The 16186-nt window shown below is 40.8% G+C and overlaps 1 protein-coding gene across 1 annotated transcript in view; it reads right to left on the bottom strand.

Annotated features, from left to right (window-relative positions):
- Positions 1 to 16186, bottom strand: part of avil (advillin) — a 34212-nt gene that overhangs the window by 11923 nt on the left and 6103 nt on the right. Inside the window, exons 5-10 of the mRNA XM_036559666.1 lie at positions 12928 to 13036; positions 12085 to 12195; positions 8801 to 9006; positions 7746 to 7824; positions 5489 to 5587; positions 671 to 824 (exon numbers count right to left, since the gene is read on the bottom strand). Coding sequence (XP_036415559.1) covers positions 671 to 824; positions 5489 to 5587; positions 7746 to 7824; positions 8801 to 9006; positions 12085 to 12195; positions 12928 to 13036 — 758 coding nt within the window. The remainder of the gene's footprint in view (positions 1 to 670; positions 825 to 5488; positions 5588 to 7745; positions 7825 to 8800; positions 9007 to 12084; positions 12196 to 12927; positions 13037 to 16186) is intronic.

Genomic DNA, 16186 nt, shown 5'->3' with positions numbered 1-16186 from the left:
TTGTGGAAGTTCTTCAAACTTTAAAGACTGCCACAAAGAGTTCTTTGAGTGATACCATTAAATAACTATATGGGCTTCCCTAAAGAACCATGTTTGTGAATGAGACAAGGGAATGTAGAAAATAATGTAAAGTTCTGTACCAATTTATACCAATTTAAGGTTTTTCTCAAAATTTTTACATTATGGGGAGGTTCTTTAAACTTGGTGGGGGTTCTTTAAAGGTTCTTCATACTCAAACATCTCATTTACAAAAATTATTCTCTAAAGAACCATACTTTGAAAGGTTTTTTAGTGAATCAAAAGTGTTTTTTTCTACCTTCTTTGAGCTATGCCAAAGGAGAACCACTTTTGGTTCTCTAAAGAAACATGTTTGAAAGAGAGATTAACCTTTTTTTGTTTTTAAGTTTTAAAGAACTTTCACATAATGTAAAGGTTCTACTCCAATTTAAGAGTTCTTCTTTGAACCTTTTGCATTATGTAGAGGTTCCTGAATGTTCTTCGCACTCACACATTATTGCACTCATTTAAAGAACCACCCAGTAAATGGTTTTTTAAGGTTTTGGTTCTTCTTCATTCCTAAAAAATGGTTATTTGTGCTTGTGTTAAAGAAGAACCACTTTTGGTGAATGTTTGAAAAAGAGATCTGTAAGTACCAATTTTAGAGACATACCGATTCTGCCCACAGTGTGGGTGCGGCCCAGTCCTACTGTCTGATCTCTGACTGTCCAGCTCTGGAACATCTGTTTAAAAAGTGCTGACTCTGCGCCATCATTCACAGCCTCCACATTAGTGGAGTGAGGATAACCCTTCAGCTTGATGAACTCCTGCAGCACCAAGACAGCGTTACAGATAAACTCTCACAACAACACAACAGAGTCAATAAAACGCACCTGCTGCTGTGATAGGCAGCCATACTGTATTACTGTCAGTCATAATTTTACATTAATGTAATTTTACATGAATGATAAAGTTGTTAATTACCTGAAAAGAAATAAAGCAAAGATTTTCTTGTGACACTTCAGCACTGTACAAAGTCACTGAGGCTCTCAAAACACACTCACATTCTACACCCACACTAATCAATCTACACCCACACTAATACACTAATCCATCTACACCCACAATAACATACTAATCAGTCTACACTCACAGTAACATACTAATCAATCTACACCCACACTAATATACCAATCAGTCCACACCCACACTAATACACTAATCAATCTACACCCACACTAATCCATCTACACCCACACTAATCAATTTACACCCACACTAATCCATCTACACCCACACTAATACACTAATCAATCTACACCCACACTAATCCATCTACACCCACACTAATCAATTTACACTCACACTAATCAATCTACACCCACACTAATATACCAGTCTACACCCACACTAACATACTAATCCATCTACACCCATACTAATACACTAATCAATCTATACCCACACAAATCAATCTACACCCACACTAACATACTAATCAATCTACACCCACACAAATCAATCTACACCCACACTAATATGCTAATCAGTCTACACCCACACTAATACACTAATCAATCTACACCCACACTAATATACTGATCAGTCTACACCCACACTAATACACCAATCAATCTACACCCACACTAATACACTAATCAATCTACACCCGCACTAATATACTGATCAGTCTATACCCACACTAATACACCAATCAATCTACACAAACACTAATATACTAGTCAATCTACACCCACACAATTTACACACACACAAATCAATCTACACCCACACTAATAATCAGTGTACACTCACACTAATATACTAATCAATCTACACCCACACTAAGATAGTAATTAATCTACACCTGCACTAATACACTAATCAATCTACACCCACACTAACATACTATTCAATCTACACCCACACTAACACACTAATCAGTCTACACCCACACTAATCCATCTACACCCACAATAACATACTAATCCATCTACACCCACATAGACCCAATATACTAATCAGTCTACACTAGGGGTGCAGGAAAAAATCGATTCTTAGATGCATCGCGATGCGGACGTGAACGATTCTGAATCGATTCACAAATGTCAAAAATCAATTTTCTAAATATTTAATTTATAACGTAATGTTGGCAGAACGCAAAAGGCGGAACTTGGAAGTGTGGAAGTGCAGCGCCCGGACAGTCTGTGACGGCACATAACAAAAACACTGCTGGATGAGCGAGAAATCCGACCTCTGCATTAAAGCCGGGTTAGATCAGGAGTCACAACCCAAATGATAAGAAGAGCCATTTTGTCCTTTCAACAAAAATCAAACCACCTTGGGAGCCGCAACATTTAATGTCCAGTATGTCTCAGTGTGTGATAATGTCCTAGTATAGACTAAACAATATAAACAAAAACGCGGACTTACTCTACTCTGCTTTAAGCTTTAACTAGTTATAGCCGCTTTCCTCCCCTTTCCACCAGAAAACGTTTCCTTAAAAGTAGACCAGTTTCTTGCAAAATGTCTCTCATCGTTCGATTGTGTTATGAGGCTGAAGTCGCTTCTCATTCTCCAGCTTCTTGTTTGAATTTTCCCGTTCCACCTTAAATTCTGCCTGAGGCGCCGAATGTAAATGCGGCACCGTTTAAGGTGGACCGGGACAATTCGAAAGAGAAGCGACTTCATCTTTGCGACTTTTAGTGTTTGACAGTCTCTCGTTGCAGATTTAACGTACCAGGAAATCAACTGCGCTGCTTATAAATGCGAATAAGTCCGTTCATCTCCGAATGTTCGTCTTAAATTGTGCCTTTTCGTTCGCTGCTAGCCAGGCGAGACTTCGTTGCTAAGTGACCTGCAGTCTGCAGGCCAGTTCTCAGCCGTCTCAAAAATATTTTATTTACACAGAGATCCCACCACTCTCTACAACGAGACCAAAACCGAAGTTATAAAATCACTAAAGAAAACGAGTAGAATAGCTGTAATGTGCTGCATGGACATCTGTTACCACTGGATCTTGTGTCACCCTTACAGCGCATTTTATCGCAGATGAGTGGCAGCTGCGTCTCATCTGCTCCAAACAGCAGTGAATGAGAGCCTTCAAGTTCATTTGCCGCATCACTTCCATTTGATTTATTAATAAAAGATATTGGAAGTAAATGCATTATGGATCATTACAAATACTTTGCTTTAAAACTACCAAGGCCTCAGACAGTAGGAAAATAGAAATCCTGTATAGCAAAAAAAGATGCATCAAGATGCATCGATAATCGTTTTATAATCGCATCCCAGCCCTCTGAATCGCAATCGAATCGAATCGTGAGGTGCCTAGAGATTCCCACCCCTAGTCTACACCCACACTAATCCATCTACACCCACACTAACATACTAATCAATCTACACCCACACTAACATACTAATCAGTCTACACCCACACTAACATACTAATCAGTCTACACCCACACTAACATACTAATCAGTCTACACCCACACTAATCCATCTACACCCACACTAATATACTAATCAGTCTACACCCACACTAATCCATCTGATCAGTTTACACACTGATCAGTCTACACCCACACTAATACAGTAATCAATCTGCACACACTAATATACTAGTCAATCTATACACACACTAATCAATCTACATCCACACTAATATACTAATCAATCTACACCCACACTAACATACTAATCAATCTACACCCACACTAACATACTGATAAGTCTACACCCACACTAATACGCTAATCAGTCTACACCCACACTAATACACTAATCAATCTACACCCACACTAATATACTGATCAGTCTACACCCACACTAATACACCAATCAATCTACACCCACACTAATACACTAATCAATCTACACCCACACTAATATACTGATCAGTCTACACCCACACTAATACACTAATCCATCTACACCCACACTAATATACTAATCAGTCTACACCCACACTAACATACTAATCAGTCTACACCCACACTAATATACTAATCAATCTACACCCACACTAATATACTAATCAGTCTACACCCACACTAACATACTAATCAGTCTACACCCACACTAACATACTAATCAGTCTACACCCACACTAATACACTAATCAGTCTACACCCACACTAATATACTAATCAATCTACACCCACACTAAGATAGTAATTAATCTACACCCACCCTAATATACTAATCAGTCTACACCCACACTAACATACTAATCAGTCTACACCCACACTAATACACTAATCAGTCTACACCCACACTAATATAGTAATCAATCTACACCCACACTAATACAGTAGTCAGTCTAAACCCACACTAACATGCTAATCAGTCTACACCCACACTAACATACTAATCAATCTACACCCACACTAATCCATCTACACCCACAATAATACACTAATCAATCTACACCCACACTAACATACTAATCAGTCTACACCCACACTAACATACTAATCAGTCTACACCCACACTAATCCATCTACACCCACACTAACATGTTAATCAGTCTACACCCACACTAATCCATCTACACCCACACTAATATACTGATCAGTCTACACCCACACTAATCCATCTACACCCACACTAACATGCTAATCCATCTACACCCACACTAACATGCTAATCAGCCTACACCCACATTAATCCATCTACACCCACACTAATATACTAATCAGTCTACACCCACACGAATCCATCTACACCCTCACTAACATGCCAATCAGTCTACACCCACTCTAATATACTGATCAGTCTACACCCACACAAATCAATCTACACCCACACTAATATACTAATCAGTCTACACCCACACTAATATACTAATCAATCTACACCCACACTAATCAATCTACTCCCACACCCACACACGATGTCGAGTTTGTAACAATAGAAGAACGCTTTTTGGTGCTATATGGAACCATTTACAGCACATTTTCCATTAATCTGAAGAAACTTTTTTTCATGATGCAAGAACCCTTTGATCATGCAAAGTGTTCTTGGTGCTATATAGAACCATTTGCTTTTCTAAAAAACCCTTGAAAAAGGATCTTTTTTTAAGAGTGCAGAGCAAGCTGATAGAGCTCATCCACCTTTGCGAGCTGGACTGGAGCAGGACATTTCAGAGTGGTCAGTTTTTGTAGCCCTGTAGCTCTCTGTGTGAGGGCGTGCTGAGCTCGCCGGTAGGCGGGCAGTAAGGACTTTGTTACAAGATTGCGTCATCTTGTCACAAAGGAAAAGGGCTGGAATTCCAATGAGGTGTTTCAGGCAGCTGAGAAAAGTGGTTTCTGTGGGTGAGAGTTTCTCCCTCTGGAGGGAACGCAGAGCTTTGTGACTCTGTACCACAATAGGTCCCCCTTAAATCAGCCACCTCAAAAATAAATATTGAATTCTAGTTCTGATCCCAGAACTACTAATAATCACTGCTGTTCACTAGCTGTTCACATTTATGGAAAAAGAGGAGTTCACCAGAGCTCTGGACATGGCTGCCTGCTTCTCGGCCTTGTTGGCTCTTTTTCCCTTCCAGACAAAGAGCTTCACTCCGCCCTGATCCAGGATGTAGCAGTCCTGAAACATAACCAGCAAACAAAGCAGTCTTGAGTTACAGCACAGTTCCGTTGCTGTAGACCTCTAAAACAGCACCGTACATTAGCTTAGTGCAAAAGAATAGCTAACCTTCCTCAAAATCATGTAAAGCTCCCAACAACTCAGCAACAAAGGCTACAATCACATTACAAGCCTAATTGCTTAAATATGTTTTTATGCTTAGATCTGATCTCTCTGACATGATGGATCACACTAGTTTAGGTAAATGACTCTAATCTGTCATTAATGTGAACAAACTGACGTCCTAAAATGACCTGTATATGCACATCCTAATCGGTAACATCATGTGAATGAATCATGTGTGTCAAGAGCAGCAAATAAACTAACGAGCAGAACAAGCCTTCACAGCAAAGATAATTAACTCTGATGAGCTCTCAGCTTCATTACTGGAGTGAGATGAAGATGAAAAGGGTGAGATGTGCTGCTTTTCCACCCTTTACTGGCTTTAGCTTCTGTTCAGTGCTGCTTTCGCAGTAGCGCTGAATGACGGCAGACATGCAGCAGAAAAAAGCATGTGAATTCAGATCTAAGCATTCTCATTAATGGCCGCATGGCCACAAATTGGATTAGTATCCGATCTAGGACCACATATGAAAGGCTATGTTCACACAGCAGGTAAAAGTGGCCAATCTTTTTCTTCATATGTGACACAGATGTCTGTGCGTCAGTGTGAACAGCAATAACACTGAATTTGACGTTCAATTCGGATTTGAGACGCTTTCATATGTGGTACTGAAATTTGATTATGTTTCTATGCGAAAAATTAGAAGCAGTGAAGATGAAACTGAACCCTCTGGGACCGGATTGGTGTTCGTTGGCAGTCATGATTGTTTATTTCTGGATGAGCCACGTGAAGCAATGTGAAGCATTGTTCTTTTGTGCATGCGGGTCAGTTTAGGAGCTGATCTGTTCAGGCTTATATCACATATAGGTCACATTTAAAAGATATTGTGAACACCCAAACAAAATAATTAGATTTAGTTAGAAAATCAGATCATTTTTTCCTGCTATGTGAACGTAGCGAAAGTGTCATTTCAAGACACTGGCTCATTCATATCAATGACAGATTTGAGTCACTTACCTAAACAAATGTGAACCATCCTGTCAGAGAGATTGGACATGAGCAAAAATCTGATTCAAGCAATGAGTCTTGTAATGTGTACACAGCCAAAATGGCTCAGGTTGGATTTGAAAAGATCAGATTTGTGTCCACACAGCTTTGAAAATATCAGATCTGAGTCACAAGGGCAAAAAATCAGATTGGTGCCACTTCAACCTGGTAATGTAAACATAGCCAAAGTGCAATGTTTGTCTTTCTAACAGTGTGAGTAGTGGGAATAATGCACATGCATCCGTATAATAATAATAATAATAATAATAATAATAATAATACGTTTAATTTATATAGCACCTTTCTCAAACCCAAGATCGCTTTACAGAGGCAGGGAAAAAAACACATCAGTGAGGAGCGGAATGAAAGTGCTGAGAAAAGAGATTTCAAGCTGAGCTTTGAAGGAGGAAAGTGAGTAACAGTCATGGAGAGACTGTGGTAATGTGTTGCATAGTTTGGGGGCCATGATGCTGCAAGATCTACCTCCAACAGTGACCAGTCTAAATTTTGGGACCTGAGTGTTTGGGCAGGGCAGTAAGGGTGTGGGAGTTTGGCTAAATAGGCTGGTGCAGAGGCCTGTTAGCAGGAGGACTTTAAACTGGATTTGAAGCAGGATGGGTAACCAGTGTAACTGACATAGAATTGGGGTGATATGAGCTGATTTCTCAGAGTGAGAGAAAAAGAGTTTTTAAATTCTGAAGAGTGCAGATAGTTTTGTAAGGGACACCAATGAGAAGGGAGTTAGAGTCTAAGAGGGATGATGTGAAAGCTAATGTTTAAATTAATGATGCAATGAATAAATGAAGGTACAGTGTGTAAATGTAATAGTAAATATGGCTAATATTGTATAATAGTAAAATGTAAATATCTCTATTTCTACATTCCCAATCCATGCATCAGGCCTTCACTGTTCTTGCCTTTACTGTTTAGGTCTTTGCATTGACTATGCAGACTATTCTATTGCAGTAAACTGCCATTAGCACATTCTTCATCAGAAATTCAACTTACATCATGATTCAGCAGATCTTTGACGAGCGGTCTGGTGGCAACCTCTCTGACCTTCATTTCTCCATCAGCATCAGAAACACTGCAAAGTGCACACATGGTGAACACAGGTCAAAATCAGACTACAAATAATGGCAGCTGTCTAAGTGCAGTGCTGTGCAAATGTCAGAGACCCCCATTTATTGATTTAATTTCCAGTCAAAACAGACAGTAAGTCCTAAAAGTTATTACATTTTTCAAGAGAGGCTTGTGAGGAGATTAATGATAATCCACCTGCATAAACACAAAGGAAAATAAGCTAGTGATTAAAAATCTGGTTAAAGGCTGCAAATAAAATGAGACTCCTAGTCCAGACCTCAACATCACTGAATGTGTTTGGATTACTTCAGAAAATGATCAACCAACTTCTAAGACTGAACTATGGAGGTGTGTCTGCAGATTTCTTTGACAAACTGAAAGAGAGCCTCCTGAAAAGAATGGAAGCTGGAATGAAGGTAAAAAGTGACATGCTGAACACTGAGAAAGTACCTTATGGTAATGCTGCTATAATGCTGAAAATAATGCTATGAAACTTATTCTTTTTGTCAGTCCAGTTTATAATTAAATCAAAAAGTTGCTATAAAGTGTGAATGTTTATGTCTGAATTTTTATTTTCAAGGCAAAACGCTGGATACTGAATAGTTAATAGCAGATACTGAAAAGTTCTTCTCTCTACTGAAAAATTATAGTAGATAGTGAAAAATTTATAATCGATAATGAATAATTCATACTAGATACTGAATAATTCATCATATGTACTGAACAATTAATAGTAGATAATGAATAATTCATAGTACATACTAAATAATTCATAGCATGTACTGAATAACTCATAGTAGATACTGAATAATTCATAGTAGATACTGAACAATTCAGAGTAGATAACGAATAATTCACTATAGGTACTGAATAATTCATAGTAGATCCTGAATAATTCATGGTAGATACTAACAGGGACTGATTTGAAGTGCATAATTAAGTAAATAAAATGAAAAAGTGGTCCCCCCTGGTACACTCACTGGTAGAGAGTAACCTGGCCCATCTGCTCTTGGTCAGCGATCTCATCCGGCGTCCCGCTGGGCAGTTTAGCAGGCCGCTCACCAAGGATACTGGTCAGAGCTTCCATTAAGAGAGGGGAATTCTTTTCAGCATCACCCTCGATCACCCCAATCTCAGCTCTCCCTCCTCTTTCACGGTCACGAATGTCCTTCGCCAGCAGCATCCCCTTCAGTTTAACAACACACATTGTTAAAGTCTCACAACATAACATACCATACAAAATGATGTTGACGAAATAACTAAAAATAACTTTTATATCTTCCCTTTTAAATCTATTATATTAATCATGTTTTAATCTTGTTTTTAATTTCTATTCTCTTTTCTCTTATCTTTTTAAATTTCAATTTGAATGATCTACCAAGAGCCAGTTTTTGCTGCAGGGGCCTAGGCCACCAAGGGCCCCCCTGCAATCTCCCACTGCCTGTACGGCACTGCACCACTCCCCCATGCTGGACCTTGCGGGTGGTGGGCCCACATGGTCCCCCCACGTTGCCTCTTCGGGCTGAGCCCGGCCGGGTTACGTGGGCTGCCCGGCCACCAGGTGCTCGCCGAGGGACGCTACCCCCAGGCCTGGCTCCAGGGGTAGGTCCCGGTGACCCTCTCCCGGGCAGGGTACACGATCTTCTGTGTCCGTTTTTCATGGAGGGTTTTTGGTTCGAGTTAGTCTGGGTCTTCACTCCAGACCTGTTCGCCCTGGGAGACCCTACCAGGAGCATGTTGCTCCCGACGACTTAGCTCTGAAGATCCCTAGACCACACAAGCCCTTCCGCCACAACAAGGCCCCGATCCAGGAAGAGCTTTTCTCATGTCCCGGAGGAGGTAGGGGACATAGAGTCTGAATGGACCCTGTTCAAAACCTCCATTGTGGAAGCTGCCAGGCATAGCTGTGGCCAAAAGCTTTTTGGTGCCTGTCATGGCGGTAACCCAAGAACCCCCTGGCGGACACTGGTGGTGAGGGAGGCCGTCAAGCTGAAGAAAGAGGCCTTTAGGGACTGGATGGCCAGAAGGACTCCCGATTCAGCAGATAGGTTCCCGACAGGCAAAAAAGGTGGCAGCTGCAACGGTGAACAGAAGCAAAATCCAGGGCGTGGGAGGAGTTTGGTGAAGCCATGGAAAAAGACTTTCGGTCGGCCTCGAGGAGGTTCTGGACAACTGTCTGGCGACTCAGGAGCGGTCGGGGTGGCTGCGCCCAAGTTGTATTCGGCAGGGGTGGAGAAACTCTGACTTCAAATAAGGATATTGTCGGTCGGTGGAAAGAGCACTTTGAGGAACTCCTAAATCCGGGAGACATGCCTCCCTCACGGGAGTCAGGGCCAGAGGCCTCTGGCGTGTCAAGCTCCATTTCCCTGGTGGAGGTCCTTGAGGTGATTGGCAAGCTCTTCAGTTGCAAGGCACCGGGGGTGGATGAGATTCATCCGGAGATGCTTAAGGCTCTGGATATTGTGGGGCTGTCGTGGCTGACACACCTCTGCAATAGTGCATGGACCCTTGGACTGGCAGACCGGGGTGGTGGTCCCTATTTTCAGGGGGACCAGAGGGTGTGTGCCAACTATCGGGGTATCACACTGCTCAGCCTCCCTGGGAAAGTCTATGCCAAGGTGCTGGAAAGGAGACTTCGACCGATAGTTGAACCCCAGATTGAGGAGGAACAATGCGGATTCCATCCTGGCCGTGGAACAATGGACCAGCTTTTCACCCTCTCACGGATTGTTGAGGGGGCATGGGAGTTTGCCAACCCAGTCTACATGTGTTTTGTGGATTTGGAGAAGGCTTACGACCGTGTTCCCCGAGATATCTTGTGGGAGGTCCTCCAGGAGTATGGGGTGCCGGGGTTACTACTCCGGGCCATTCAATCTCTGTACGCCCGGAGTGAGAGCTGTGTTCGTATACTCGGCATTAAGTTGGACTCTTTCAGTGTTAGCGTTGGACTCCGCCAGGGTTGTGCCCTGTCTGCACTCCTGTTTGTGATATTCATGGACAGGGTGTCAAGGCGTAGCCGGGGTCAGGAGGGCATTATGTATGGAGGCAGGAGGGTGGCGTCTCTGCTATTTGCAGATGATGTTATTCTTTTGGCTGGATCACATGGATGTCTCCAGCGTGCACTGGAGCGGTTTGCAGCTGAGTGTGAAGCGGTTGGTATGCGGATCAGCACCTCCAAGTCTGAGTCCATGGTCTTAGCCCGGAAAGGATGGCATGCCCACTCCAGGTAAGGGAAAAGGACTTGCCCCAGGTGGAGGAGTTTAAGTATCTCGGGGTCTTGTTCATGAGTGATGGGAAGAGGGATCGTCAGATCGACCACAGGCTGGGACAGGCGGCAGCAGTAATGCGGTCGCTGTACCGGACTGTAGTGGTGAAGAGTTTACCGATCGGTCTACATCCCGACCCTCACCTATGGTCATGAGCTGTGGGTAATGACCGAAAGAATGAGATCGCGAATACAAGCAGCGGAAATGAGCTTTCTTCGCAGGGTGGCGGGCTACACTCTATTTGATAGGGTGAGGAGCTCGGCCATCCGGGAGGAGCTCGGAGTAGAGCCGCTACTCCTCCGCATTGAGAGGAGCCAGCTGAGGTGGTTCGGGCATCTGATCCGGATGCCCCCTGGACGCCTCCCGGTGGGGGTGTACCAGGCACGGCCTACCGGAATAAGACCCCGGGGTCGTCCTAGGACCCGCTGGAGGGATTATATCTCTAAGTTGGCCTGGGAGCGGCTTGGGGTCCCCGGGAATGAGCTGGAGGAAGTTGCGGGCGACAGGGTCATCTGGGATTCTCTGCTCTCCCAACTGCTACCGCGACCCTATTTGGACTAAGCAGTTAACGATGATGATGATGATGATGATGAATTTGAATGATCTTTGTATTTTCTCATTCATAAAGTACTTTGAATGATCACAGTGCATGAAAGCAGCTATATAAATACATTAATTACTGTGGTGGCTCTATAGCATGTAATCTTTTAAGCTTTGTGCTAACTATAACTGAAGATTTAGGTAACACTTTATTCAGATGGTCCACTGTAGATGCTCACTTTGCTGTTAACTTGCATTCAACTTATTTTTTTAAGTTATTACTTTAACTCCTCACTCACCTTACAGCTGACACTTTCTCCAATCCCAGTCTTAACCTCAACCCAAAATCTAACTTCATCACTGACCCTCCATTTAATTCCCATTTAAAGCTGGTTGTTCAGCATCAGCAGGCAATTTAAAAAAAAATATACAAATGAAGATCTGAAGAAGATTCAGACCTTTAGTCGTTCCTGTTTGTTACTGTCAGGTCCGTTCCACTGGATAATGGTCTTTCCAACATCCAGCAGAAAAACATCTCCAAGATTAAAGCTCTTCCAACTCATCTCCACCTTCAAAATGAGTTTACATTTCATTATTTCACATACACTTATGTTTCTTTCACTGTTTCTTATTAGGAACAATGGGGAACACCACTGATTTTTTTAAATTCCTGCATATTTAAACGGTTAAGATGTAAACAGAGTCGTTCAGAGTGGTTTGGTGTGAAACGCTCTGTTCTAGAGAAATTTACTGAGTCAGAATTGTTCACAGTGATGGTGATAGGAACAAGACATCTATCTCTAAAAGCTCCTTCACAGAAAGTTATTCCATGAAATGGTTATGAATACACTGCCTGATGTCTGAGACATTGTTTCATGATAGTTTCAAGAACTTAAATTCCATTCATGGTGGAGGGATACATAATATGCAGGGCACTGTGAGGCAAAATAGTCCCCAAAGAAAACTTATTATTTCAGATTTTCCACTATTTTCCCATCATCAACATTCCATATAAAAGTCAGAAGACACGTGTAGGTTCACTGGTGGTTTTGGATAGTAAATAAAATGTCTATATTTGTGCTGTAGTCATGGTGACCCCTGGTTCCTATCACCACCACTGTAAAGAAATCTGAACCATTTCACACCAAAGTCAAACTCAATTATGCAGAAAGCTTGAAAAGTTATGATCAATATAAAATAGTCTATGAAAGAATGTGTAAAAGAAACAGTCAAATCTGTTGTGCCTTGATAGAAGGTCAGTATTGAATGAGAAATGTAAACATTGCTTTTCTCGTTCTCACCTCTTTGGCAGTCACCTTCCTCTGTCCTTTCACGTGGAGCAGCCTTCGAATGTCATAGCAGTTCGTTTCTACGTGTCTCATTCCTGATGCGACTCCTCCCTGCTTGTAACTAAAGAAGCGGAGAAAGAGATGTATTTCATAAATTTGATAAATATTGATTTATGATCATCTACAAATGATTACTTAATATTTAGCAACAAATTTAGCAGTGTGCAAAAGTCAGAGACCACTCTTCTATTTGTTTAACTTTTGAAAATCACTGCTATCTGACCCTGTGGTTAGATGTGTATCTTAGATACACATTGAAACATGAACACATTAGATATGTATTGTCCTTCATATATATATTCATATATAAGTGGCAATGGATCCTCTGAATTACAAGGTAATTGGGAGTCAAAATATGAATAATGTAACATACAAGCTAAAGCTCCTGCACACTGAAATGACTTGCATGACAGTAAACCTATTATTAAACTTCAGCACTGTTATATATAGCATTCTACCAAATTAGTCCAAACTGCAGCCCCAAAGTATTTAAAAATACTTAAAAAACAGTGAAGTTTTCAGATCTTAGATATTTAGATTCTTAGATAGGATTGTGATCAGATCTATTTAAAGCCAATGCATTAATAGAGATAGTGATAAGCTAAATATATACAAAATCATATTTTATAGGGTACTTTCTACTGAAAGGAGTCTGTCCAAATATTTAGACTTCTAAAAATAACATATTTTTCTTTCAAAGATTTTTTTAAAAGATCTTTTCATTTCTTGTAAAGCGATGTTGGTTTAAATTTATCATGAATTTAATTTTTAATAAAAAGTACTGTCCTATATTTTCATGTCACTACTAAAACACAGTTTTAGTCTGTAGGCGGAGCCTTGTTTTAGCCACACCCCTACATTTTAGAACAGAAAGTGAGGCTGCATCCCCTCAAGGCCACATGGTGAGCAGTTAGATCCCATTGTTTTGGAGTAAATGTGTTCCAAAGTCCGAAAGTCAGTGTGGAGCATTAAAAATTGTCAAAAATGAAATAGATATTTTCAGATTTTGTGTTTTAATGAAAAATATGATGATTTTCTCTGTATACAGCTGCTCAAAGCTGTGTTTGCTAGTCATGTACTGGCTGCATTTTTTTTAGTTCAAACTGAGCTAAAATTGTCACGACTGAAACAGGTAAAGTTTATGATTGTTTTGGTAGTGACAAAATGGAATGTTCAGCCATTAGTTTTAATAAAATAAACATAATTAAGGTCAGTCAAAGTCTAGGATCAGTTAAAGGACCCAAATGCATTTTTAACTCAAATAAAATTAAACCAGTTCAGCTACTCAAAGTGCAGCTTAAAACTGTCAAAGTCTCTAAACTACCACAGAGTGGTGGACAAAGTACAGCTGATTTGTGTGGGGTTTTTTGTGAAGTCAGTCTTACAAGGCTAGTTCATTGTGCAGCAGTGTTAGCTTGCCTACAGCCACATTCATATTTAGACTCTTTAATGACCTTGTATTTCAAGATAAGAGATAAGATAATCCTTTATTAGTTCTACACCAGGGAAATTCACAGTGCTACAGCAGCAAAGGGATAACAAGGCTCTCAAGAAAAAGAAGTATCAAGAAGAGAATTAAAAGAGAATTAACAAAAAAGATATTAACCTTAATAATTACTTAACAAGGTTACAGTTTTTTACTTATTGCCATATAGACAATATATATAATACTAAGGGCTAAATATATATAAACTCTATCCTTTGCAAAATTAAGAATAGGAACATTAAAAGAACAGCTTTAAAACATGTTTGTTGACAACAAAGTGAGACAGAAGTGATTTTTGCTGTAGAGATAAATGACTTAGACCTGGATTTCCTTATATGGGTATGACACAACGACAACAGGACTTCCTAGGTCTATTTTAAAGCACCAAATCTATCTGAACATTCAACAAGGAAGTCATATTAAGTACTTGCATAGCCTTTGCATGAAATTATATCCTGAAATCAGATATCTACTCTACCTGGAGTCATCTTCACTTCCTGCTTCCTGTCATTTCACCACAAGAAACGTATGCTCCACTTCTAACCTGGCTGTAAAATCACATTACTCTTAATATAGCATGTGTTCAGATGACAGTACATTATCTGTCCGTAAGTTTGTGGACAGCAGTGTTTCTTCTACTCTACTGGGAAAGCTTTACACCAGTGCCAGAGTGGGTAATCAGGAGAGTCGTGAGAATTCCCGGTGGGCCGTTTTGGGCAGGTTACTGCAAACTAATGTATAAACTCAAACACAATAATGCTCAGGCAAACTACAAATGTTACATTCAAGTGTGTATCTGCAGTAATTTGGGGGTTAAACCAGCACCCCCCACCTCAAATGCTGCAACCCCGGTTAGCTGATTGTGACTCATACAGCGGAGAGAGATTGGATGAAGCTGAACTTAGCATCTTATTCTTATGTCCCGTTCTGCCTTAAATGATGTAACGCTTACATTCAGACACATGTTCGGGCATTGGTGTGTAACTGGTGGAACAGAAATTCCAACAGGAAACTAACATCATCCTTGAGAAATTATCAGTTAAATGGACAATATGGTGCTGGATAACAAAAGCTGTTATCTTGAGATCATGACTTAATTATCTCAAGATAAAAATCCATAGTCATCTCATGGCCTCTCCGGTCTCAGCTAGCAGCATCCTAGCAATAACATGGAACACCATTGCAACTGCCTAGCAGCACCCTAGCAACTGCCTGGAATAACATAAAAATCACATAGTAACACCTTAGCAACCATTTGAAGTTCCATAGCAACTGTCTAGCAAGACAATAACAACACTCAGAGATACCATACCAACCGCTTAGAAACAGCCCAGTGACCACTTTGAACACCACAGCAACCACCTAGCAACCTCCTTGCAACCACTAGATAAACCATAGCAACCACTAAGCGACACCGTAGCAACTATCTAGAACATCATTGCAACTACCTAGCAACCATCTGGGATGCAATACCAACATCCTAGCAACCACCTGGGATACCATAGTAATCTAACAACACCCCAGCAACACCAGGGAATTGCATAAGCTGCACAGTCGCCCTGCATTCTCTTCAGGAAATGTAATTGTCTAGTTATGAAACACTATTAAGTGAAGTGAGTGAGGAATGAAAGTCTGGAAGATTCCATGAATGTTAACAGTTAAATATACTATAACTAAATACTAAAAAGAAAGCTGTCAAGCAAAAACAGACAAAGAGTTTAAGGG

This window comes from Colossoma macropomum, unplaced genomic scaffold, assembly GCF_904425465.1.
Source record: "Colossoma macropomum unplaced genomic scaffold, Colossoma_macropomum, whole genome shotgun sequence".
Lineage (NCBI taxonomy): Eukaryota > Metazoa > Chordata > Actinopteri > Characiformes > Serrasalmidae > Colossoma > Colossoma macropomum.
The sequence above is the reverse complement of the archived record's forward strand: the minus strand, read 5'-3'. Positions and strand labels throughout refer to the sequence as shown.